The 24,757-nt window shown below is 57.6% G+C and overlaps 1 protein-coding gene across 20 annotated transcripts in view; it reads left to right on the top strand.

Annotated features, from left to right (window-relative positions):
• Positions 1-24,757, top strand: part of RBFOX1 (RNA binding fox-1 homolog 1) — a 1,316,266-nt gene that overhangs the window by 798,628 nt on the left and 492,881 nt on the right. Inside the window, exon 1 of one of the 20 annotated variants that reach the window (XM_055136058.1) lies at positions 21,700-21,732. The exons of the other annotated variants lie outside the window; for them this stretch is intronic. Coding sequence (XP_054992033.1) covers positions 21,715-21,732 — 18 coding nt within the window. The 5' untranslated portion in view covers positions 21,700-21,714. Of the gene's footprint in view, positions 1-21,699; positions 21,733-24,757 lie in introns of those variants that run through there. 20 annotated transcript variants of the gene reach the window in all.

Raw genomic sequence — 24,757 nt, 5'->3', positions numbered from 1 at the left:
GGAGCCTGTGGTCCTGGCGACCAGCTGCCGGACCCCGTTCAAGAGCCTCCAGCTCTGATCCACCCCCCGACGTCCCACCTCATAACACCATCGCAGTGGGGATCAGGAAATCAATACAAGAATTTTCTAGACCGGGATTGGATTGCGGGGGTTGGGGGGTGGCGGCGGGGGGGGAGGATATTTGAACCATCATAGCAGATGCCGCCTAGAGTGATGCAGACCAGGAGAAAGGAGGATGCAGGCTGGAGCCGCTTTAGCACAGCGGTTGGTACAGCCGACTGCTAAGACAGATGCCGGCTCCTCGGGCCAGACCCTCCGCCGCCCCCGGTCCCTTCACGTCTCAGCTGCCGCTCCTGCCCTCCCCCGAGCGACCTCACAGCCTTCCGGGGAATCTCTTTTTCTGCTGAAGTGAGAGCCTCTTCCTTTCGCCTGTGATCAAAGAATCCTTACTGTGACACCAGGGAAATATGCTAAACTCGGAGAATTGCAGAGCCAGGACTTTGGCGAAAGGTTTGCTAAAAGCCAGCTCTCGCCTCGTTCCTGCAAATGCCTCCCTGGTGCCCGGCTGGATTGGCACGGCCGCTTCAGCGTGGCCGGACGGGGGCAGGAGGCTCTCGCGGTGCAGGCCGGAGGTGGTGACTGCACACGCGTCTCCCCTCCTGCCTTGGCGAGCAGCGGGAGCTCCGTTATGCAGTGCTCAGGAGCACAGGCTTTGCGAGGGCCGGGACGTGAGTTCAACCTCGACACAGCCCCATGCCGAGTGCCACCAGATGCAGCCTTGGGAGCCCCCAAACACCGTGCGGGGGGCGGGGGGCTGGCACCCAGCATCTCAGGGCCAGGGCAGTGCTCCAGGGGTGGCCCTGGAATTCCCACCCGCATGGCTGAGCATGGCCACGGTGGCCCCAGCCCCCCCCCCCCCAGCATTTGGGAGTCCCCCGGCTTCTGTCATTACAAAGAAAGCGGAACTCATGGGCGTGTCCACAGCTGCTGGCACTCGTGGGGACAGTTGGAACCTAGCGATTGTGGGCAGGGGGCAGTGAGTGCCAGGGAGGGTCTCTGTGGGTGCCCCCGAGCAGGGAAGGGCAGAGGTGAGATGAGCCAACGCTGGCAGCCAACAGGCAGCTGGCAGTGGAGCTCAGGCCAGTTTCATAACCTGAGACTCGGTGTCCGGGCCGTGGGAAGTGGAGAGAAGTCTCACCTACGGGAGGGGCTGAGCTCGGGTCCCACCAGTGCTGGGGTGGAGAAGGAGAGAAGGAGAGGAGGAGAAGAGGAGAGAAGGAGAGGAAGAGAAGAGGAGGAGGAGGAGGAGGAGGAGGAGGAGGAGAAGGGGATGGGGAAGGAGAGAAGGAAAAGGAGAAGGAGGAGAGAAGGAGAAGGAGGAGAAGGAGAAAGAAGGAAAAGGAGAAGGAGGAGAAGGAGAAGGATAAAAGAAGAAGGAGAAGGAGAAAGAGAAGGAGAAGGAGAGAAGGAGGAGGAGAAGGGGAAGGAGAGGAGAAAGAGAAGGAGAAGGAGGAGAAGAAGAAGGAAAGAAGGAGAAGGAGGAGAAGGGGAGAGAAGGAGAAGGAGAAGAAGGGCTGCGTCTTTGTGGAGTCTGGGGTGAGGCGGGCCCTGGGGGTGAGGCCCCATCTTTGTGGGTCAGTCCTTGGGCCCTCCTCATCCTCCTCCTCCTCCTTCTCCTCCCCCTCCCCTTCCTTCTCCTCCTCCTTTTCCTCCCCTTCTCCTCCTCCTCCCTTCTTCCTCCTCCCCATTCCTCCCCTTCTTCCTCCCCCTCCTCCTTCTCCCCCTCCTCTTCCTCCCTCCTCCTCCTCCTCTTCCCTCTCTCCCTCCATCTCCTCCCCTTCTCCTCCTCCTTTCCTTCTCTTCCTCCTTCCTCCCCCTCCTCCTCCTCCTTCTCCTACTCCCCCTTTTTCCTCCTCGTCCTCCTCCTGTGAGACCCTCTCCTGGGCCAACTTGCCCCCACCTCTCCTTTCCTCACTTCTCTCCGGCTATTTCTCTGGTTTTCAACTTCCTGTGATGACCGGCCCACCAGCTCATCCAGGATAATCTCCCTCCTTTAAGACCCCCGAATCTTAATCCCATCTGCAAAATCCCATTGTCCCGTCGCCTCCCATCCGGAGGTCAGACCCCAGCTCAGGGCTCCAGTGCTCGCTCAGGGCTGCCTCTCCTCATCCCAGCGCTGTCCCCAGTGGGCGGAAGCTCTTGTGTTTGGCCCTTGAGTGCCTGGGTTCTGGGCTCCGAGGAGGGTCCCTCTCTTTTATGCTTCCAGGGCAGTGACCCCTGGATGAGGGGAGGGGCTGTTCATCCAGCTCCCAGATGCCCCCCCCCCATACAGAGAGCAAGCAGGAAGGGTCGGGGGTGTATGGGAGAGAGGGCAAGGCCTAGAGCGCCCTCCTCAGCCACGTCTGGTCCCAGACGCCTCTAGGATCACCTGTTCACTCTTCCGTGCGTGCTCTCCAGTGCTCACGTGACGTCTGCTGGTGATGCGAGTTTGATTTGACTGTTTGTGTGCCTCGCACACTTCATGCCCTTGGTGACTTCAAGTCAACCGGCCAACAATGAGGCAATGAAACTTTCAAAGGACGGGCACCCGGGCCTCCTCGTTCCCCGGGGGAGGTAACTCCGAATGGTCGACCAGGGTGCCTCAAACTTCATTCCTTACACCTACAGGCCAAAGAACCTAAGAGAAAAGTTTCACTGGCCACTGAGGCAGAAATAAGGAACATTATTCTGGGCCGGAGAGATGGTGCATCAGGAAGGTGCTTGCTTTTCACCAAGCCCTGGGTTCCGTCTCTGGCACCACCTGTGGCCCCCTGGGTTCCACCAGGAGTGACCCTCGAGGGCAGAGCCAGGAGTAAACCCTGAGGACCTCCAGGTGAGGCCCAACCCCTCCACCTCGCCCCTCCCCCAAACCCCTGAACCTAAAACACAAAGCAAAACGTCACTGTCATCCCGTTGTTTATCAGTTTGCTAGAGTGGGCGCCAGTAACGTCTTCATTTGTCCCTGTTGCATACCAGTGTCACCCGATGGTGTCTGCTTGCTCTAGGAACATGAAGAGCACATTTTTTGTTACTATTTTTGGCATATCAAATATGTCACAGTAGCTTGCCAGGATCTGCCATGCGGGGGGAAATAAAACTAAAGAGGTCACTCAGCCGCAAATGCGGCTGTGCACTCCAGGAAAAATTGCGTCGCTCTCTTCTGGAAACTTTGTTTTATAGCCTCTGGGTCTGGCCGTTGATGAGATTACGTGGCGCCAGGGTGGGGTGGGGGAAGTTTGTGGGTGTGAATGCCGAGCTACTAGAAAACTGGGGATCTGGGTGGAGGAGGCCCAGTCCCTATCCGAGCAGGCTTGGAGATCTCAGCCACGGGTCCCGCACGGGTCCCGCACGGGTCCCGACAGGTTCCTCTGTCGGTTCCTTCATGGGTGAGGCTCGTCCGGGAAGAGCATACCCAGCGTGGGGCCGGCGTGCCGACCTCTGACCCTGGAGTCTCTCAGCTGCTATTACCCATTTTATTTTATAGATTGACATATCCATTTATTTCTTATTGATTGGTAAATCCATGTATTTATTGATATATCCATTTTCCTTAATTGCTCGTCCTGGGCAAGATGCACCATTGAGCAACAGTAACATCCGGGTGTGTATGCAGGACATTCTGCCCACGCCTCCGGGTGTGGCCTCTCGGTCACCGCCCACTGCCTCACACCATCTTCCAGAGCGCCCCCTGGCTGCGAGGGCCGATCCCGGAGTAGCCCCTGCGGGTAGCAGGCAGCCCCAGTCCTGGCCGTCCCCCTCCCTTGCTCTGCTCGGGACTCCCTCTGCCATCTCCAGTGCTCTCTCTGCCCCCGAGTCCCACCCTCCCTCTCCCCAGCAGGGAGGCGGGCCTCGCCTGTCCCTCCGCAGCCGGCCTCTCTCTGGTTACTCTTCTGTGCCCCCCTTCCTTCTGCTGCTCTTTCGTGACACGTCACTGTCTTCCAGAGGGAAGCCTGGGCCGAGCACAGAGGTTTGGCAGCGCGGGCGCCTCCCTCCCCCACCCCTCCCCCTGCAGTTAACTCCCAGCGATCAGAGGCGCGTGGAGCCGGCAGAGTGGCCCCCTCAGCCCCTCTGGGAGTTGCACGTGTCCGTGGCTGTGCGTGTCTGGTTCCTCTGAGGTCATTCCTAGTTGGCCGCTGCCTGTAGGCAGGGAGGGCGTCACCTGGAGAGGAAGCAGGGACGCCCGAGGCCCGAGAGTTTGCCAGGAGACCAGGCAAGCCCCCGGCAGCTGGGCTCACTGGTGCGAGCGTCAGCCCCTGGCAGGCCAAAGACTCGCATCTCTCTGGCCGTTTCCGCGGTGTCGCGTGTCCGGGCTTAGCGACCCTTCATCCCGTTGCTCCTAGGGCCTGCCGTGCTTCAGCCCAAGGCGGGTTAGAGGGATCTGAGTGGGCCCACGGCTTTCCGAGAGACGCGGGGTCGTGCCTAAGAGGGTTGGATTAACCTGCTTTTATGTTCCATGCTCCGAAATATGTGAACGCCTGGCCAACTCCCTTTATGTTCCTGGAATTGGGGAGCACAGCCCTTGGGAGCAGAATTTTCTCAAGAGCCAATTCAAGTGAGGAAACAGCAAGGCTGGTGAGGCTTTGTGGGTTGGTAGGGGTGTGTGTGTGTGTGTGTGTGTGTGTGTCTGTGTGTGTGTGTGTCTGTGTGTGTCTGTGTGTGTCTGTATGTGTGTGTGTGTCTGTGTGTGTCTGTGTGTGTCTGTGTGTGAACCAGGGAGCAGCAAGCACTCAGCTCAGAGTTTGGAGACTCCTCAGTGCCCGCAGCTGTGCCGGAGAGACCTGTCCTATTTTCTTTGGCTGTATTTGCCTTTCAGAGCAGCGTACGTACCATATCCCTCGAGGCCACCGGGCGAGCTCCCGGAGAGTGTAGACCCCCCCCCCCCCCGAGTGTGGAGCATGTGGGTCCCCTCGAGGCTCAGCCACCCTGGGTTCCGCATAAGGTTAAGTGTCTCTGATGCTTCCCTCAAGTGTTCGACCTAAGAGAGGTTCGGGGTTTGGCCCCTACAGAAATCAAACGATCAGACCTTGATATCTACCGACATCGAAGAAACAAGGAACATGCCTTGCCCTCCGGTCAGCTTGCAAACACAGGAGCAGAAGTGAGTACGGGCCCTGCAAATGCCAATGTGTGGGTAGGCAGCGAAGTGTTTTGGGTCTCTGAGCTCCCTGGAGGAGACTCATCACTCCTCCAGGCTACAGAGAAAGGTCCGACTCTGATCTAAGATCGTCTTTCAAGTATTTAACAAAGCTAATATGCATATACATTGTATATACTATATATAATAGCACTGTATAACATTGGCAAGGTCTAAACCTCGTTTTTGAAAGCTTAGCCAATCCGGTCCTGTAACAAGGCTGGGTCCTTCGGTCTGTGGCTTTTTCTGAAGTTGACTGGCTCCCCAAAATGATCAAAATTAGCTTGATATGTCTAAGTGCATACGCCAATTATTTAAGTGCTTCCAGAATCAAGCTCAACTCTTGTCTGAAGGAAGAAAACACGATTTAGTCCAAAATGAGTCAACTGACAACTCTGCCTTACACTAAAAACTGTCTGCTGCTTGTAGAAGAGAAATTTCTGAACCATGATTTAGAACAGGGTCTGACCAGCTCCTCCGTGGTCTGACCACCTGTTTTTTTGAATAAAGTTTCACGAGTCATTCTCGACTGTTTGCGTGTTGCCTGTGGCTATTGTATTTCTTTGGCTGAGTTGAATTGTAGCAACAGAGATCGGCTTATCCACCGAACCTGAAATCTTTATTATTTGGCTCTTGTATTTTTGACGACCTCTAATTGGGTAAAATAGCAGGAAGATATGAGAACATCACTCCAATTTTTCAATTAATAAGTCGTCCAAAAGTAACTGTTGTATGTATTGAAGGATGTAACGGAAACGCTGGACCCAGTGATCACGATAGGAAACCTCGAGAGAGAAATAAACAAGAGGCACATTGAGATTCTGGAACTGAGATATATCGTATCTGAAATTCAAACAGAAGACTAGAAAATCTTAAATATAGAAATCAGTCCCCTGGTGATAGAATTGAAAAATAGAGCTGGAGAAGAGAAGACACATATCGAAAATAATTGAACAAAGCTGCAATGATCTGTGGGAAATAACAAGCATTCAAATACACACAATTAGAGTTCCAAATGGAGGAGAGAGGCAGAAAATGCAATATGTTAACATTTGAAGAATTAATGCCCCGAAGTTTTCCACGTCGGCAAAACAATCGACATCTTCATCAAGAATATAAGCAAATACCCGCTGTCCAAGTAGAAGAAAAATCCCACATTCAGGAATATTAAAAAGGAGCATCACCATGGCCGGGGGGCACAGAGGTAATTCGCCCCACTGGGTGGTCTGTTCTTCGCCTTCTCTGCAACATCTCATCTTTGCCAGCAGGTGAAGTTCCAGGTTGGGAATGGCGGGAGCTGAAAGAGGATGATGCACGGCTCATGGACAGCCAAGGAAAAACCCAAGGGATAACAAAAAAGGAAGAATTAGGGAGGAAAGAGCAGAGGGAATCTCGCGGTGGGGAGGGAGCCTGGGACAGCCTCTCTGCTGACCAAGAGGTCGTGTGGGTTGATCTCAGGACCGGTGGTTCTGTTCTGCTGACTGAGAGCAGCCCCCGGGGCCTTGCTCATACAGGGAGGACCCCCCGTAGCGTCCCCTAGGCTCACAGACAGCGAAACGTGTCCCGAGAAGTGAGTGCTGACCGGAATCTTTCCATTCTAGCAGTTGCTGGCTCTAGTGAACTGATGTGATGCTGTGATCGTTGCTGTTGACTGAAGCACCCGTAGGTTGTCGGAAAGAACCCGGAAGAAGGTTGTGAAGTGGGACCTTTATTCCCTGACACCACCGTGGGACACACTTTGAGCACAAGTTATGCGGGGGGGGGGGAAGGGGAAGAAAATTTTCCAATATATATTTTTTAAATCTAGAAATTTCATACAGATGTTCAGATTTGGGGATTCTCTTGGAAAGAGGAATTTTTTAAAAACCAAAGCTGGAAGGCCGCGTGTGGGGAGGCTGCGTTCCTGGGTGGACACAGCGTCGGGGCGGAAGCGTCGGCTCTGTCGAGACGGCACTCGCGTGGCTGTTTCTCCCGCTCGGCACTTCTCCTGTCCGTGCTGGTTTCCACTGCTTCTTCTTTCTTTGAAGAGAGTTAAAAGGGGAAAGGAAAATTCCGTCTCCCCTAGTCTCCGTTAACAATCGGGGAAGGCAACGTAGGGTAGCACAGCCCTAGGAAAAAGAAATGAAGTTCAAAATTTCATTTGGGGAGTGTGGAAACGTAGGCCGTTTTCAAGCGCTTAAATTCACAAAACCAAACTCAACTGTCCGCCCTTCCAGCGCACTAGCCCCGTGACCTCCTGCCCACGGCGGATGTCTCGGAACAGAGAACAGGCTGATGGAACAGAGAGCGCTCAGGCCGTTCGAAAGATCATTCCAGGCACCTACAAAACAGTTATGTGGAACCGCAGCATAGTCCACTGGGTAGGGCGTTTGCCTTGTGCATGGCCCACCTGGGTTCAATCCCTGGCATCCCATAGGGTCCCCCGAGCCCCAGCAGGTGTGGTTTCTGAGTGCACAGCCAGGAGGAACCCCTGAGCATCGCCGGGTGTGACCCAAACAGAGACGAAGAAACCCCCGAACAGTCATTGTCACTGTTGGTGCACTTGGTGGGGACACGCTCTCCTCGTCCCTCCCTGGACACGGACACTCTGGTGCCCGGGGCGGGACAGTGATGGACTGCCGTTTTGCACTCTGAGACCAAAGAACTGACTTCAGGGCTGCCTTCAGCTCGTCTGACAGATTTCTCTCCTCGGTTTCGGGAGGTCCCTGGGGATACGTGGCCAGCAAAGCTTCCAGCTGGCTTTTGGCACAGGGTCGTTTGGAGGCAAAGACCCCACAGGGCTTCACCTTGCACAGGCCTCTCCTGATCACGATCAAGATCACAAAATTCCATTAATCACCGATTTCTCGGGCGGGCTCAGTAACCTCTCAATTCATCCTTTCCCTGAGATCTTAGAAGTCTCTCTCAACTCGGCCCTCCCAGCAATGTCGCACTGGAGGCTCCTTCAGGGTCAGGGGAATGGGATCCAGCTTGTTACTGGATTTTGCATATGGATACACCATGGGAAGCTTGCAAGGCTGTCCCATGTGGGCAGGAAACTCTCAGAAGATTGCCAGTTTCTCCCAGAGGGAGAAGTAGGCTAAAGATAGTGCTTCTGAGAGCTTGCTCTTAAGTCTCTCTCTGGATGTTGGCCGTTGATGGGATTACACACACCTGGGTTCCTCTGTCAGTACATTCATGTGTGAGGCCTGTCCGAACATGTGGAGAGGGGCCTCGAGCATGGCTGTAGCTAGGTTCCAGTGGTCTTCGGCTGCCGGGAGCTCTGCTCGGGGTGGGGAGGGAAGCTGGAGCCCATCCCCTCCGAGGGGCCCCGGGGAAGACAGCCAGGTGTTCGGGCAAGAGACTCTGCCTCTCCTGATATACCTCTGAGTTTTCCAATGGAAATTGTGCAGCCCCCGTGGAGTGTCAGATCTGGGGGGGACGGAGTGAGGGGTTCGTTGCCCTGAGCAAGCACATCTCAGGGGAAGCCGCCAGCCAACCCTCCACTCACCCTTGTCCCGACTGTGAGGGGAGGGGCCCTTGACGTCGTTGGGGGGGCAGAGCAGCCACAGAGCAGCACCCAAAGACAAGGGTGCTCTCCGTGCCTAGCCGACCAAAATAAATGCCGTCTTCCAAACCCCAATGAGTTGTACATGATGAATTTGCTTCCGGATGCCAACCTGGGGGTTTTAGGCTGGTGTCGGCGGCAAAGGCCCTGCATTTATTAGCAAGCATCAAGGGCGCCGAGTCTCAAAGATTAACTAATCGGTGACGAACGGAGCCGTTTGTAACATCATAAACACCGGCTAATGGGGAGACGGGGTGTCGGAATGAGAGTATTTGCAACCTGTCACCGTATTAGTCCGAGGGCCGGGTGCGCTCTGGGGTCCCCGGCAGACACTCAGGACCTGTCTGTCTCCTTGCTGTAATTCACCTCGGATTAGTGGCATCTTCCTGCATTCGTGACACTCCGATGTTCGTGAGATCCATCTCCTGGGAGGGCGGCATCGGAACGTCGCGAGGTTGTGCGGGTATTAGTTGGATTCAGCCTGGCCTCCTCACAGCTTTCCGGGGAACAGCACTTCAGTGAGGACTGAACATAAAAGTACTTGGGACGTGTGCTTCCGGCTGCAACAATTTCTCCCCGTCCAGTCGCTACTTTGCCCCCCCGTGAAGGAACTGGCGGGTGCTCAGGATGGCGGAGTGTCTGCTCGAGGCGTGAAGTGGGGAGTGGGTGAAGGCGGGGCTCTGCGTGGCCTGTTGCCCCCCTGGGCCTCACCTTGGCTACTCACCCCCCACCCCTGAGCCACGCGAGGGCCTGGGGGATCCGGACACCCCAGGACGCACCTGGCTGAGGCCACACGGCTCTGCTCCTGCGTCCACACCCTCAGAGTGTGGACGTTGGTGGCCAGGGCTGGTTCTTTTTTCCTTTTTTTGTCTTCGGTTTTCTTTGGGGGCCACACCTGGCAGTGCTCAGGGCTTTCTCCTGGGTCTGCTCTCAGGAATTCCTCCTGGCCGTGCTCAGGGGACCAAAGTGGTTGGCTGCGTGCCAGGTGAACGCCCTCCCCGCTGTGCTCGTGTGGAACCGGAGCAATAGCAGAGCGGGGAGGGCGTTTGCCTGGCATGCGGCCCACCTAGGCTTGACCCTCGGCATCCCGTAGGGTCCCCTCAACCCTTAACCCCCGGCAGGAGTTGTTTCTCTCTCTCTTTCTTTCTCTCTTTCTTCTTTCTATCTCTTTCTTTCTTTCTTTCTTTCTTTCTTTCTTTCTTTCTTTCTTTCTTTCTTTCTTTCTTTCTTTCTTTCTTTCTTTCTTTCTTTCTTTCTTCCTTCCTTCCTTCCTTCCTTCCTTCCTTCCTTTCTATAGCACAGTGGGTAGGGCGTTTGCCTGGCACGCGGCTGACCCGGGTTCAATTCCTCCGTTCCTCTCGGAGAGCCCGGCAAGCTACTGAGAGTATCTCACCCGCACGGCAGAGCCTGGCAAGCTCCCCGTGGTGTATTCGATATGCCCAAAACAGTCACAACAAGTCTCACAATGGAGACGTGACTGGCGCCCACTTGAGCAAATCAATGGACAATGGGACGACAGTGATACAGTGCTTTTACCTTTTTATTGGCTCACTGTCCGAGAGACCCTTGCAAAGCTGCTCATGATTAGGTCTCCGTCATACAGTGCTCCAACACTCATCCCCCCACCAGTGTATATTTCCCAGCACCAGTGTCCCCAGGGTCCCTCCCATCACCCCTCACCCCACCCCCTGGGCCTGCCCCCCCCCTCTCTCTCTCCCTTTGGGCATGTGGTTTGCAATATTGATACTGAAAGTTTATCAAGAATATCCCTTACCTACTGTTAGCCTCCAGTTCTCGTCTGGTGAGACCACTCCCAGCTTACTGTCACACTGGTCTCTCTTCTGCCTTACCTGCCCTCTGCCCCGCCCACACCTGTGGTCAGTCCCAACCACTGACCTCTCTTCCTGGCCCCTGTTTTCCCTGGCCACGGATATGAGTCTTCACAATGGAGACGTTACTGGTGCCCGCTCGAGCAACTCGACTCGCGTCACTCTCTCCCTGTGTCCACGTTCCCGTGCCCAAGTTGGACCCCACAAAGGCCCCGTGCCGCGGTGAGGCCCACTCAGAGCCGCTGGGCAACGGGAACCCTCGTGTGCTTTGGGGGACACCGGTCAGTCTGTGATGGGTGGGCTTCTCCCCTCTGTACATCTGTGCCAACTTCTGCCTCAGTTTCCACTCTAGGGACCCTGCCTGGGGCTGGCGGCCCCCTGGGGAGCTCCCTGGCCCCTGGTGCTTTGCATCCTCGCCCCCGGGGGAATCAGCTCTGGGCGGTCTGAGAGGAGACACAGGCCACCTCGGGGTGTCAGCAGCACCACGTGGCCACTAGGAGTCACTAGGTCATGTGGGGGGGAGGAGAAAGAGTGACCCCAACCCCCGGGGACAGGTCAAAGCGGGATCTGGGCCTCTCCTCGTGCAGGCGCCGAGGCCCGTGAAGACAGAGGAGGGGACCCGGCGACACTGACCCTCCCGGTGTGCCCAGCGGGGGGCGGCCATCACTGCCCCCTCCCCAGCTCGGGGGTCGAGGCATCTGTGCTCTGGCCCACACTCAGCGGGGGCCGAGGGGGGCACTGCCCCCTGCTCACAGCTGTCCAGCGCTGGTGTCCGTCCCCGCCTGCACGCCTGGCCCTTGGCACAGAGGCCCCGGGGCAGCGGCACAGCTGGCAGAGGAGGGGCTGCATCGGCTCCCTGACCCTCCCGACCGGCACTGAGGCCAGGGGCCGCCTGCCCACAGCTGAGGCCGGGCCCCAAGCAGGGGGCTCAGCCTGGCCCTGGAGGGCGCGAGCGAGCAGGGCTGGCGCGGGCGATCAGGGCATGTTCCAGGGAGGCCGGCGGGGCCCCTCCCTCCCTCAGCGTGGCCAGCTGCCGTGTGGCGTCCATGGCCCCACCAGTGGACACCGCGTCCCCGGCGCTGGGCCCGGAAGGACTTGCCCAGTCCTTCCTCCGTCCAGCCCTAGGCTGTAAATTCTCGGAGAATATAGGGGCCGTGTCACATCTGTTTCTCTAACTCTATATAAGGAAAAATAAAATGCCACCGTGAGTAAGTGCCTCATAAACGCTGTTTGCATCCCAAGGAGACAGGGCCAGGGAGATAAGAGGGGAAATAAAAGCCGGCCCGCTGGGCGGGGGGACGCGGATAGGGTGTGTGGGGTCGGGTCACCCAGGCGGCGGGTCTGGAGCGGTATGTGTGCGTGTGTGTGTGTGTGTGTGTGTGCATGTGCATGTGTGTGTGCGTGTGTGTGTGAGTGTGTGTGTGACCACATGCTTAGGATGCGTGCACTTTCTTATTTTGATTTTTATTTTGGATTTTGGGCTCCACGATGTTTAGATGCTGATTCTGTGGCAGAGAGTGTGGGGGCGGGAGGGACCATGCCATGCGGTGCTGGGGATGGAGCCTGGGGTTGTAGCGTGCGGACTATGCGCTGTGTATTCCTGTGGCCCATGCCCTCGGGCCCTAAAATCAATACAACAGGCTGGCTGTGGGCGCTGGTGGGAGACTGCAGCATGGAGGACCCCTGTGTGGGCGCAGAGACGCAGTCTGGCCCTGCTCTGTGGCCGGAGGGCCAGCGCTGGCCTGACTGCACCAGTGACCCGGGACCTATACGGTGCTTGCCAGGGGTGCAGTTGCCACCACACTTATGCCCTGGTTCACACACATATACACACACACACTCACACTCACACACACTCACACACACTCACACACACACACTCACACACACTCACACACACTCACACTCACACACACACTCACACTCACACTCACACACACACACACACACACACACACACACACACACACACCACCTCCCACCATCCTGTATCATATTTTCTACTTTAATCCCAAAGCAAGAACCAAGGAAATACAGAAAATAGGTCCTCGGGTCCCATCTCATCCCGGGGTCCCTGGGGCTCGTGTCGGTGGCTGAGAGTGTCCTGTGGGCTGGACACGCCGTGCCAGGGCCCTCAGCAGCTCGTGGACGCAGGTGGGCGGGAGGCTCCCCTCCCCAGCGCGGCCTCCCCTGCCAGGGCTGCCTTACTCCCAGCCCGGCCGAAGCCCAGGTCGGTGCTGAGCCGAGTCCTCGGGGCCAGCCCCCGGGAAACGTGTGTTTGTGTCTCTGGCGTCTTTGCCGTCATGTTCGCAGCCCTTTGTCCCCCCGGCTGTCCAGACTCTCTGGGCGCTGGTGCCCGCAGCCCCTCCGTGCGTTGCCGTCTCTGCCCCTCCCCCCACACACCCGGGGGTGCTCCCTCGGCATCTGGCACTGGGACCCTGGCCGCCACGTCCAGCTCCAGCGGGCCAAGTGCGCCCTGCCTGGCTGCTTCCCGCTAGGTGCCGCCCTCGCGGTCACGCCCGTCCTGGCCACCTTGTTTGTCGCAGCAGGTGGCCCGCAGCACCTTCCCCTGCTCCCCGCGTGCCCCCAGGCCTCCGTCCAGCAGCAGGGGCCGGGGTGCTCTGGACCAAGTCCTCCCCCTGCTGGTGTCCTCAGGGCCCTGCGGGCACATCCCCTCCCTCCCCCAGGCTCCCCCCAACTAGGACACCCGCCCCCCACCTCATGGACAGCTGGTCCCACCTTCACTCTGCAGTTGCTGGCCCTGGCGACACCTTCTTTTCTTTCTTTTTCTTTTTTGCTCTTTTGGGTCCCACCCGGCGATGCTCAGGGCTTCCTCGTGGCTCTGCACTCAGGAATCACTCCTGGCAGTGCTCGGGGGACCCTATGGGATGCCGGGAATCAAACCTGGGTCGGCGGCATGCAAGGCAAACAAACACTCTGCAGGCTGTACCAGGGCTCTGGCCCCCGACAGCCACCTTCTTGAGAGACAGAGCGTGGCCGCCTGATGTTCACCCGTGGGGCACAGCGAGAATCCTGCGACAGCGGCCAGGGGCATTGGCTGCTCCCAGGGAGACGCAGGCTTTAGAGAGAGTGTGTGGAGGGAAATGGCCCACGCCCGTGGGTCGGGGGTCCGGCGGGTCAGAAGCTCCTGAGTCCTACACGTCACCCCTACTCTGTGTCCCGAGTGCCGAGTTTCCTTATCCGCCTTATCCGTCGTCTTAAATACTCCGTGGCTGATCACCGGAGAAAATGACGCCGATGATCTTGGCCTTGTCGGCCTGGATGGTTGGAGGTGCTGGGGGACGGGGGTCCCCCACACAGTCACAAAGCCATGGGGCCCCTCCCCGGAGGGGGCAGGCCCTGTAGGAGCCCGCCAGGCTCTCGCACTGAGAGGAGCATCCAGCTTGCGGGAGCATCTTCCACCGACGGGAAGAAGGACGGTGTGAACCGAGAACGGCTCCCTCGCACGCACATGGTGGAAACTGCCCCCATGGGCGCTCAGAGGCCCTGGGGAGGGACCACACTCAGTGGACGCAGAAGTCTGGGGGGGCTCTTAGGGCAGCCAGACTGGGCGTGGTCAGTAGGTACCACTAAAGCACCCTAAATGCCCCAGCACTGATGGAAGTTGGGTTTCTTTTTACTTTTCTTTTTCTTTTTTTTTTTTTTTTTTTGCTTTTTGGGTCACACCCAGTGATGCTCAGGGGTTCCTCCCGGCTCTGCACTTAGGAATCACTCCTGGTGGTGCTGGGGAACAATATGGGATGCTGGGAATCGAACCCGGGTTGGCTGCATGCTAGGCAAACGCCCTCCCCGCTGTGCTGTCGCTCCAGCCCCAAGAAGTTGGGTTTCTTGTGTCAGTCCCCTGCTCTTTCATCGAGATCGTCCGTGTTATCTAAGAGATCACAGCGACTCTGATTTCTGGGGCGTGGCCGGAAGAGCAGAGCGGACACAGCCGCTTGGTCAGGGTGGGGTTTAGGCCATCGATTAATGTTGGTGCTGATCCGATCACTGATAACGGGATTGATTCTTTGAAAATAGTATCTATTTGCCCCTGAGCTCTGTAAGCCTCTCAAGCCAGCTCCGGGGAAGCCGCTCAGCCTTCCAGCCGGGTCACGGCTCGGGGTGCGGGAGGGGGAGAGGAAATTGGTTTGGGATTGAATATTCGAGTATATTTGCTTTGTTATTAAAATGATTTCAAAGGAAATTTTATTTTGGGGTGGCAGTAAATAGAAAATGTCATTCTGCTCATTTCAAGGAACAAGGTTGGAGGAATTGATTGGAGAATCAATTTGGTTATGAACAGAATCTCAAGCACAGAGATGATTGGCCGCCTCCCCAGAGGGGGCGGCCGTGCTGAGGGTCCTCTCCCGCCTGGCCAGCCTCGGGGCCCGGAGGAGCGCGGGTGGAGCAAACCCAGCTCGGTGTGTGGGAGGCGGCTGGCCGGGAGGGTTGGAGGCACGACCCTCTTTCCTTGCAGTGACCCCACTGCTGGGGTGCAGCAAAGGGGGGTGGGTGAGGGAGAGGGAGAGAGGGCGTGGCTGGACGGCCCACGGGGCAAGCACCGCTGAAGAGGCTGCACGGAGAGCAGAGAGAGAGACGGCGGGGCCGTCCCGGGGTCTCTGCTCAGCGCCAAACCCCGGCTGCGCCTCTACCTCCCATGTTCCTGTGCCTGCTCTCTTCGAGCCCGCGAGATCGCTCAGTTCCTTCCGACTCAGGAAGGAGCGAACCTTTCACTTGAATCGGTTTCATTTCCCCTCAACCCCCCCTCCCCTGCCCTACCCCCTCTTTGGCACTTATTTCTTTGATAATTTTGGCATTTAGTTCTTTGATAAATGGATTTATCCTCAGGCTTCCCCAGGGAGAAGAATTTCAGGCTGTCGCTTCACCCCCATCTGCCTAGGGTCCTTGCTACCGCCACCCAGAGCTCCCCCAGGCCCGCCCCGTCCCCTCTCCTCACTGACCCACCCCTTTCATTTTATTATGGTTGTTAGTCACTTGTTAGGCACACGATTCCCCTCGAGCCATCTTGTAGCTCTTACTTTTTATTATTTCCCCCAGGTGTGTGCAAATACCTGTAAGTTGCAAATTGTGTGGCCAAAAAGGTACTGAGGGTGGATCCTGGACCGGCAGCTGAGGGTGGATCCCAGACCATCAGCTGAGGGTGGATCCCGGACCATCGGCTGAGGGTAGATCCCAGACCAGCAGCTGAGGGTGGATCCCAGACCACCAGCTGAGGGTGGATCCCAGACCAGCAGCTGAGGGTGGATCCCGGACCACCAGCTGAGGGTGGATCCTGGGTCACCAGCTGAGGGTGGATCCCGGACCACCAGCTGAGGGTGGATCCTGGACCATCAGCTGAGGGTGGATCCCGGGTCACCAGCTGAGGGTGGATCCTGGACCATCAGCTGAGGGTGGGTCCCAGACCATCAGCTGAGGGTGGATCCCAGGTCACCAGCTGAGGGTGGGCCCTGGACCAGCAGCTGGCAGCAGTCCAGAGCAGCATCTGCTTTGCTTTCCTTGGGCCGAGTGTCCACTTGCTTCTCTCTCGCCCGCGGCAAGGATCGCTTTGCACTCTCGATGCTTCGGTGCTAGCCAGTCCCAAGGCACTGGGTGGCCAGCTTCCTGGGGCACTCAGAGGTGTCTGCCCAACGTGGGGTCTCTGGGGGTTTCCTCTCCACCGTGCGCCCCTCTCTTGGCCTCCCTAAGTCATCTCTTCCCCGGGGGCTTTGACCCAGCGGTCGTGCGTGCGGGACTGTCGAGTGTCGTCGGGGCAGGGGGTGGGGGGCGATGTGGGGAGGAGGCAGCAGCTGAGCGAGCAGGTGGGGCCGCGTTGTACCGGGCCTGACGGGGGCTCGAGTGAGAGGAAGGGAGCCTCGCCCCTAGTTTCCGATTCTGTGTGTGCCAAGGAGTGGGTGGGAGTCGAAGAGGTGGAGGAGGGGAGAAAAGCCGTGGAGGGCACATACGGTAGCGTCAGACAGCGCTTCCCCCTGAAGAGGGGAGGGCGAGTGGGAGCACACGCGCCCGGGACCCCCGACTTGGAGACCCCTCAGCCCTCAGACACCCGCTCTTCCACTCAGGGGGGCGCAGTAGGAACCTGCAGGAGCTCGAACTCCGGGTGGGGTTCGACTGACTTCAGAGACCAGGCAACTGGGAAGGCGAAGACAGATTTCTGCAGGCTGAGTGCAAAGGCTAGAGACCAAGAGGCCTCCAGTGCTCGCCGAAAGTGCTCTCCAGTGATCAAGTGAAATGATCTCTTCGCCCACTCACCCGACTGTCTGCCCCTTTCTGCTGCTCCCTCTCTTCCCCTTTACTTTCCCCCTCCCCTCCCCTTCTCTCCCTCCCCTCCTCTCTTCTCCCACCTCCTCCTGTTCCCTTCCCCCCCTCCCCTCCTCTCTACCCAGCTCTCCCTTCCCCTCTCCACTCTTCTCTCCCTCCCCCTCCTCTCTTCTCCCACCTCCTCCTGTTCCCTTTCCCCCCCTCCTCTCCTCTCTCCCCTCCCATCCCCTCCTCTCCTCTCCCCTCCCCTCCCCTCTCCACTCTCCTCCCCTCCCCTCTCCCCTGGCCACCCCAGAACATACCTCTCCTCTAACACAGATTAGGGGCCATGCAGGAGAAAATAAATAGGAGTCCACCTGAACTATGAACCTTCCCGCCGGCTCTGTCTTTGCAGTCCAGAGCGAGTCCTCCAGCCCAGGTCCAGCCGGACGAGGGTCCCCACTTAAAGCTCCACCCCCCATCCTTCATGTCCTGTCCTCTGACTCAGCCCCAGGCCCTGGCAGCATCGACTACCCCCTACCCCCCGTGGTCATCCTTGGCTCTTCCTTCGCCCTGCCCCAGCCCGGGAAAGTGCTGACCAGCCCCGCTGGACCGCCCAGCGTGTCTCAAGCCTTCCAAATATTCCATGTTGAAGTCAGATCTCTCAATATTGGTGTCTGAGTTACACGGACACACCAACAACACCAACACACGAGCGCCCCCCACCCCCGGCCCCAGGGAGCCGGCTCAGAGGGCTGGAGCACGCGCCCAGTGTGACTGCCGCCCCTCCCGCCCCCCGAGGCTGCAGCGCTGCCCAGGGGCCACACGGCGGGGCCCTGTGTCTCTCGTGGTGGCCCTCAGACCCCAAGCATGGCTGGTGAAACCCCTGGTAGAACCCAAACAAGAACGTGTTGGCCCCAGAGAGGCCCGTGCCCGCCGCTGTCCACTGCTGTCCACTCGCCTGCCACCCACGCCCCTTCCTGCAGCCGAGTCCCCACAGGGGAGGGAGAGACCAGGGGCCCTGGGGGGGGCGTGGACCCTAAGGGCTGATGTCCCAGTTGAAGTCACGGTCCCAGGAGGGGGCTGAGTACCGGCTCCGCGGGCTGCAGGGCTGGGTCGGGGCCCGCCACCCTGTCCTTCCCCGAGCACCCCCAAGGTGGCCCTGGAGCCAGGGGCAGCTCCTGTCCAGTGCCAGACATGGTCCCAAACAACCAGGAAGATGCAGTTAAAAGTAGGGAAGGGTCAGGGGGATCAGGCAAGCGCCCCCCACCCAAGGCCCAGCCCAGTTTCCCCGGATACTGCTAGGAGTGATGCCTGAGCACAGAGTCAGGAGAAAAGTCTGGAACACCACGGGGCGTGTGTCCCGTCCCGCGGGACTTGGTCAACGTGGGTGGCTGGGAAAGGGTGCGCGAGTGAAAAGGAGAGAGACACAAGAAGAAGGAGACAGACACAGACAGACACAAAAGGATGGGGGCAAGCTCCCATTTATTTCTCTTAAACTTGTTTCTTATAGTTGGTTATCTGAGGAACTGGGCAGAAGGGGGAACAGCAAAGAATGCAAAAGTTTAATGAAACTGGCTGTGGGCCCCGGTGGCAGTTACTCTGGGCATTGTTCTGCAACCTTCAAAAGGTACTTTGATATTTTCCCCGAGAAGCGGTTGTTCCTTAGTTACAGGTCAGGTTGGACTGACATATTGGTTCCCAGGCATTGGTTCCTGGCAGGTGGGGACCCCCCACTTTTTTTTTTTTATTTTTGGGTCACACCCGGCAATGCTCAGGAGTTACTCCTGGCTCTGCACTTGGGAATCACTCCTGGTGGTGCTTGGGGAACCCTATGGGAATCTGGGAATTGAACCCGGGTCAGCCGCATGCAAGGCAAACCCCTACCCACTGTGCTATCACCCCACTTTTTTTTTTTTAAAGAAAAGTTAAATAACAGAGTGGTTCGTGGCTGGCCCGCTGTTTCTCCACCAGCAAGGAGCGTTTCCTCAACACAGAGGGAGACTCGAGGCACAGGGTGTGATCTCCGTCCTCGCAAATGCCAGGGACAGGGACCCCCAATCTCCTAAAGTCCTCTAGAATGACACCCACTGAGCATCACGCTAAGTGGAGTGAGTCGGAAAGAGAGGGACAGACAGAGAAGGGCTGCACTCATTTGTGGAATATAAAATAACATACTGTGAGATGGACACCCAAGGACAGTAGACCCAAGGGCCAGGGAGATTGCCCCATAGCTGGAAGCCTGCCTCATGAGCTGGGGGAGAAGGCAGCTGGGATTGCCTTCTCGGCGGTGGTCCTCAGATACACACACAAGAGAAGGGGTCACTAAGTCAGTGATGGTTGGAGGGATCTATCAGGAAGGGAGATGTGTGCTGAAGGTAGATAAAGGACCAAACATGATGGCCTCTCAGTGTCTGTCTTGCAAACCATAATGCCCAAAAGTAGAGAGAGAGTATGGGGGCGATTGTCTGCCATAGAGGCAGGGGGAGGGCTGGAAAGGGGGGTATACTGGGGACATTGGTGGTGGGGAATGTGCATGGGTGGAGGGACGGGTGTTTGATCATTGTACGGCTGAAACTCAAACATGAGAGCTTGTAACTGTATCTTACTGGTGATTCAATAATAATAATAATAACAAGAATGACACTGCAGGCCCCAGACTCTCCCCTAAGTCGCAACCCACCTTTCGGGGCGTCCCTCAGGTGTTGTGGCTGGGCACTTACGGACCCCCACCCGCGCCTCCCCATCCCGTCCATCCCTGAGTGTGCGTCACCCGCCCCTGGGCCTGTTGGCTGGGCCCGGAGCCTGGCCGAGGCCCGGAGGTGGGGCCTGTGGGGGCCGGGGGAGGCTGGACCGTCTGTGCTGCCGCTCTCGCCCCCTCTGACAGCCACTCTCAGCCTCTCTCCTCCGCCGCCGTCTCAGCCACCTGGCCGGGCTCTGCACTCCGTGGGACCCCCTGAGCCTGGCTTGGTTTTCTCCTTACCTGGGGCCCGCACTCCCCCATGCTCAGGACTCGCGCCTGGCGGGGCTCCGGGAGCCATCTGGGGTGCTGAGGATTGAACCCCGGCTAGCCGAGTGCCAGGCAGGCACCCGGCCCACCGCACCGTCCCTCCAGACCCTACCCGGGGGCCTCTCCAACAGGTGCCTCCCCCCGCCGGGGCCGCAGAGGGCGTCACTGTTCAGCCGACACGCTTGAGTGATTTAAGCCACGTTGTCCCTGTGTGAGGTCTGAGGGGCACTGTCATGGGCGGGGGGCTTAGCCAGGCAGCTCCCCCGTGGGATGTGTAAACACGTAACGGACGGTCAGACTCCGGCCCACGTGCCGGCACAGGCCCTCGTGTACATGATGTACTTTAATATTAATTCCTCCTTTATCCATCCATCAATAATTGAGCACCGCATCAATTAATATGCCGGGCAAATTGCGTTCCCCGGCCTCTTGCTCACGATGGATTTCAGTGGTAGAGATGATTTTCAAGATAAAGTATACAATTTAAAATGGATTAAAAAGAACAACTAATAAAGGGGAATTGATTCAGGCCAGGGGAAAAAAAAACAACAAACCCAAACAAAACGAAAAACAAACATGGGGATAATTTCAGGAAATCTTTGCTGCTTCTCCAAGCCCCTTGGATTTTTTTTTCTTTTCTTTTCATTTCTTTTTTTTTTTTGGTCAGGAGAACCTGTCGTCATGATCAAGTTTTATGCAGACTGCAAAATTTCCCAGGTCTGCAGGCTGCAGAGGAGGTGGGGAACCCACAGACACACACAGACACACACAAACACACACAGACACACACACACACACACACACACACACACGCACGCCAAGTCTGGTCTCCCCACGAGGGCCTGTGTCGCCTCCGTTTGTGCCTTTGCGCCTTCTTGAGGCTTTCCATTTGCTGACTCGCTGGGGTCTGGCTTTGCTTTCGATTTGCTGAATTGCCACCGGGACCCCGCGTCCCTCCCCTCCCCCCCAGCCTGCCCCCTTCCCTCCCTTCCCACTCCAGGTCCTCAGCCTGGCTGTGCGGCCCCGCACAGCAGCGGTGGTGGCAGCTCCGGGCCCCTCCGGCAGGCAGGCGGCAGGCGCCCGCAGTGACACGCGGGAGTCGGTAGATGGCTGCACAGAAGTGTGCTAAGAGCAGGGCGCCCGGGAGGCCTTGGCCGGACTCCGCGGCTTTGATCTGGGTCCATTTAAAGAGATAGGGGCGAGGCCAGGTTGCTGCACATGCTTTTCCCCCTCGCGTCCCCGCCACCCCCACCCCCTCTCTTTCGCTGGCTCGCGCTCTCCCGCACTCTGAGTTAAGAGGGGGAAACCGTGTCAGCAGCCGCTGATGTGCTCGCCTGCAGAGGATTCGCCGCCTTCCGGTAAATCCCACCCGTGTGGACTTGCGTGGAGCTCCCGCGGCCCCGCTGCTGCCGCCGTCGTCGGGAGGTGGAGGGGCGCCCCCCGCCTGTTTAACCCGCCACCGTGGCGACCAGCACGGCGGCTCCCGGCCACAGCCGCGTGCTGCCTCCCGTGTGTCCCGGATTTGATCGTTAAGCCACACCAAGAACTGGTTACCTAAGCCAGCCTTGCTAAGAAAGAGAGGAAAGGCAAGACTGAGTGAGAGAGGGAGAGAGAGAGAGGGAGAGAGAGAGGGAGAGAGGGAGGGAGGGAGGGAGGGAGAGAGAGGGAGAGAGAGAGCGAGCCTGGAGCAAGTCACACCAGACACAGCACTGAAGGAATGCAATCCTCATAAACTCACAAACAAGCACTCCCTGCCGGTAAGGAGAGGAGCAGGAGCCCCGGGACGTGGCAGAAAAAGGCAAGATTGTCTACCCACTGGTTTGAGTTTTCCTTCCAGATACTCCCGGTGAAGTCAGGAGGTCTCTGTTTGCTGCACACAGCTCTTGATCTCTCTTTCAAGATGATGATGTATCTGTGGGTAGGTAGTTTCTCTCTGTCTCTCTCTGCCTCTCTCTGCCTCTCTCGCTCTCTCTGTCTCTCCGATTAATAAATTGACCGGCGCGCTGATAAGCATTGCAGCCCAGAGCTTTCGCGGTTGGTATTTGGAGATCAGGCTTGTGGCGGTATAACCTTGCTTAGTTATAGGACATGTGTGTTTCCCGTGGGGGTCCAGGCAGCCCCTGCCTCATTAGCATGAAGCTGCGATTTGATTTTTCAGTTGCGAAAAAAGGGAAACAAACAAATGCATGCTGTGTGTGTGTGTGTGTGTGTGTGTGTGTGTGTGTGTGTGAAGGGGGTTGGGTGATTGCTGGGTTTTCTCTTTTCTCAAAACACTGTGGTGGAGAATTCCTGAAGAAAAAGCGGAGGTCTGGGGTCGCCGGCTGGGTCAGGAGAGGAGCCCACGGCACTTGTAGCTCCGAGGGGGCTTCGGTTCGCGTCCGAGAGCGGCCGCCTGAGCAGGGGGGGGGGTTTCTGCGGGGCCGTTTGCTTTGTTTTGCTTCTGCTCTCACGAGTGCCTACTTATTTGTCATTGCGGGGCTGCGTGTTGGAGCGACGTGTGTTTTTCACGAGAGGGATTTCCGTGGACTTGACTTTCCTGACAGATATGCCCCCTGCCCCGTTATTGTCTCATTCTCTGCCCCCCGCCCCCCACCCGAGGACATTAAAATCAAAGCGCTGGAGTAGTAAGCTAGAGTGCTTCATTCCACCACGTCACTCCCCAGACCACTAAAACAATAGCGGTTTAACCTGAGCGCTCAGCCAAAATGCCTTCCTCACGTCTGCGGGAGAGGCCACGGGCGCCCGGGACAGTGTGGCCGCGGGCCGGAGCATGTGGACTGGGCAGCTCATTAACCCGAGTCCGGTCTCGGTGATCCCGGCATGTCCCTGGCGGGGCTTGGCCGCTCCCAGGGAAGGGCAGTCTGGGAGAAGCGGAAGTCCACTTGCGTCCTGGGCAGCCGAGCGGGGCCCTGGTGCCCGTCGTGGTGGCGTGTACCTAGGGGTGCCTCTTTGCGTGGCCTTCCTCCCTGCACTCTGCCAGGGGCGCCCTGCGCTGGAACTGGCCTTTGCGGGTGGCAGGAAATCTCTCGGTGGGGGATGCTCAGCCGTGCTGGCCCTGTGACCTCCCTGATAGCCCCTGCTCCATCCGCGCCCGGTCTTATGCCCACCCGCCCGAGTTTCCTTACCTTCCCCACAGACGTTTGCCTTGGGAGAGACTCGAACTCCACTTCCGCCTGCAGTCGTGAAATATTGATATGGGGTTTCTGCCCCGTGGGGGACCAGCTCTGGGTCCTCTGACGGGCAGGCCGCTTCTTCCAGCCCTGCCCGGCCCAGAAGAGGGGTCCGGACACATGCAGTCCTGGGGTAAGAGAGGTTCCGCAGAGCCGGGCTTACCTGACAAGCACAGTGACTCCTCAGAGCCGGGCTTACCTGACAGGCACAGTGACTCCTCAGAGCCGGGCTTACCTGACAGGCACAGTGACTCCTCAGACGGCGGGTCCTGGCTGACCCAGGTGAGAAGCCCAGAATGTCACCTGTTTACACGTGTTGGGCTTCCTGTTTTGTTTTGTTTTTAGCAGGAGGAAAATGAGTGCCATGGGGATGGGGTGCCAACTGCAGCGACGTGAGAATAACTGTGTTCCGGCTCACCCCTTACAGAGAGGAGGGATGGGCTCCCACACACACCCTTTGCTCCCAGGTGCTGAGTGACGCTGCTGATTGCACTGAGAATCTTGGTTTGCTCCTGGGGCAGGGGGAAGGGGGGGTGGTGCCTTCACAGCTCGGGGTAGAGCCAGTCCCAGACCCTGTCCCAGGTGCTGAAAACATGCTCCCAGCTTTCCCTGTCATTCATTCACAAAGCACACTGCGGCCCTCTGTTCCGGTTTGTCTCTTTCCGGCTGATTTGTCTCCTCCCTCCCTCCCTCCCTCCCTCCCTCCCTCCCTCCCTCCCTCCCTCCCTCCCTTCCTTCCTCCTTCCCTCCCTCCCTCCCTCCCTTCCTTCCTTCCTTCCTTCCTTCCTTCCTTCCTTCCTTCCTTCCTTCCTTCCTTCCTTCCTCCCTCCCTCCCTCCCTCCCTCCCTCTCTTCCTTCCTTCCTTCCTTCCTTCCTTCCTTCCTTCCTTCCTTCCTTCCTTCCTTCCTCCCTTCCTCCCTTCTTCCCTCCCTCCCTCCCCCTCCCTCCCTTCCTCCCTCCTTCTATGTTTGTATTAACTGAATTTGTCAAATCACAACAAAAAGATGGTTACTACCTTCTTGCCCTGTGCTCAAGTATTCTATTTACATATTTAATTCCGATTTTTTAGTTCAGCATTCAAAAAAAAATGGCAGGCTTTAAATGGGAACAGCTGGATGCATGCTGTTTAAGGAGATATGAATTAGCGGGCTCGCGCGGATGCTGTGAGGTTGGAGGGCTTCCCGTTCTTTGCTCTCCTTCCCTTCTAATGCGGTGGTTCTGCTGTTGCCTTCTACTCTGTAAATAAAGACACTCTCCCTGTGGCTGATATCTCTGTTTAAGAGCTGCTCCTGCTTCAGGAAAACGAGTCCTCCGTCATATCCATGTAGGAAAACAGGGTCTGCTGCTCTCTCCTGGGCAGGAAACAAGAATGAGCGCGGGGAAGAGTCGGCGAGACAGACTCAGAGGGTCTCCCTCGCGCTGTGTTTTAGATTCGAGACATCAGCTCCTTCCACGCACCTGTCTGTGTTCATAGCGCACAGTCGTTATGAGTCTGTTTTTGTGGAAGTTGAGAATCTTTGGCCGAAATGGGTGGGGAAGTAGGTGGGACTCGATCTTCTCTCCTCCCCGTTTGCTCAGTCCCCCTTGGTGTGCCTGTCTTGTCTTCTCAGAATTGCAAAGGCCGTGGAAGGCTCTGGAATACAGCTGACGGAGCCCCGGAAGTTGGTGCACGGATAGAATTGCAGGCAAATGTCCTGGCGGCCTCTTAGCCCCAATACGGCGTCTTTATTCCTTACAGCTCCTCCGAAAGTTTTGTTTCTATTGGAAAAAAAA

The sequence above is a fragment of the Sorex araneus genome, chromosome 4, assembly GCF_027595985.1.
Source record: "Sorex araneus isolate mSorAra2 chromosome 4, mSorAra2.pri, whole genome shotgun sequence".
NCBI classification, from domain to species: domain Eukaryota; kingdom Metazoa; phylum Chordata; class Mammalia; order Eulipotyphla; family Soricidae; genus Sorex; species Sorex araneus.
Note: the sequence above shows the minus strand (reverse complement) of the source record. Positions and strands in the feature narration are given on the sequence as shown.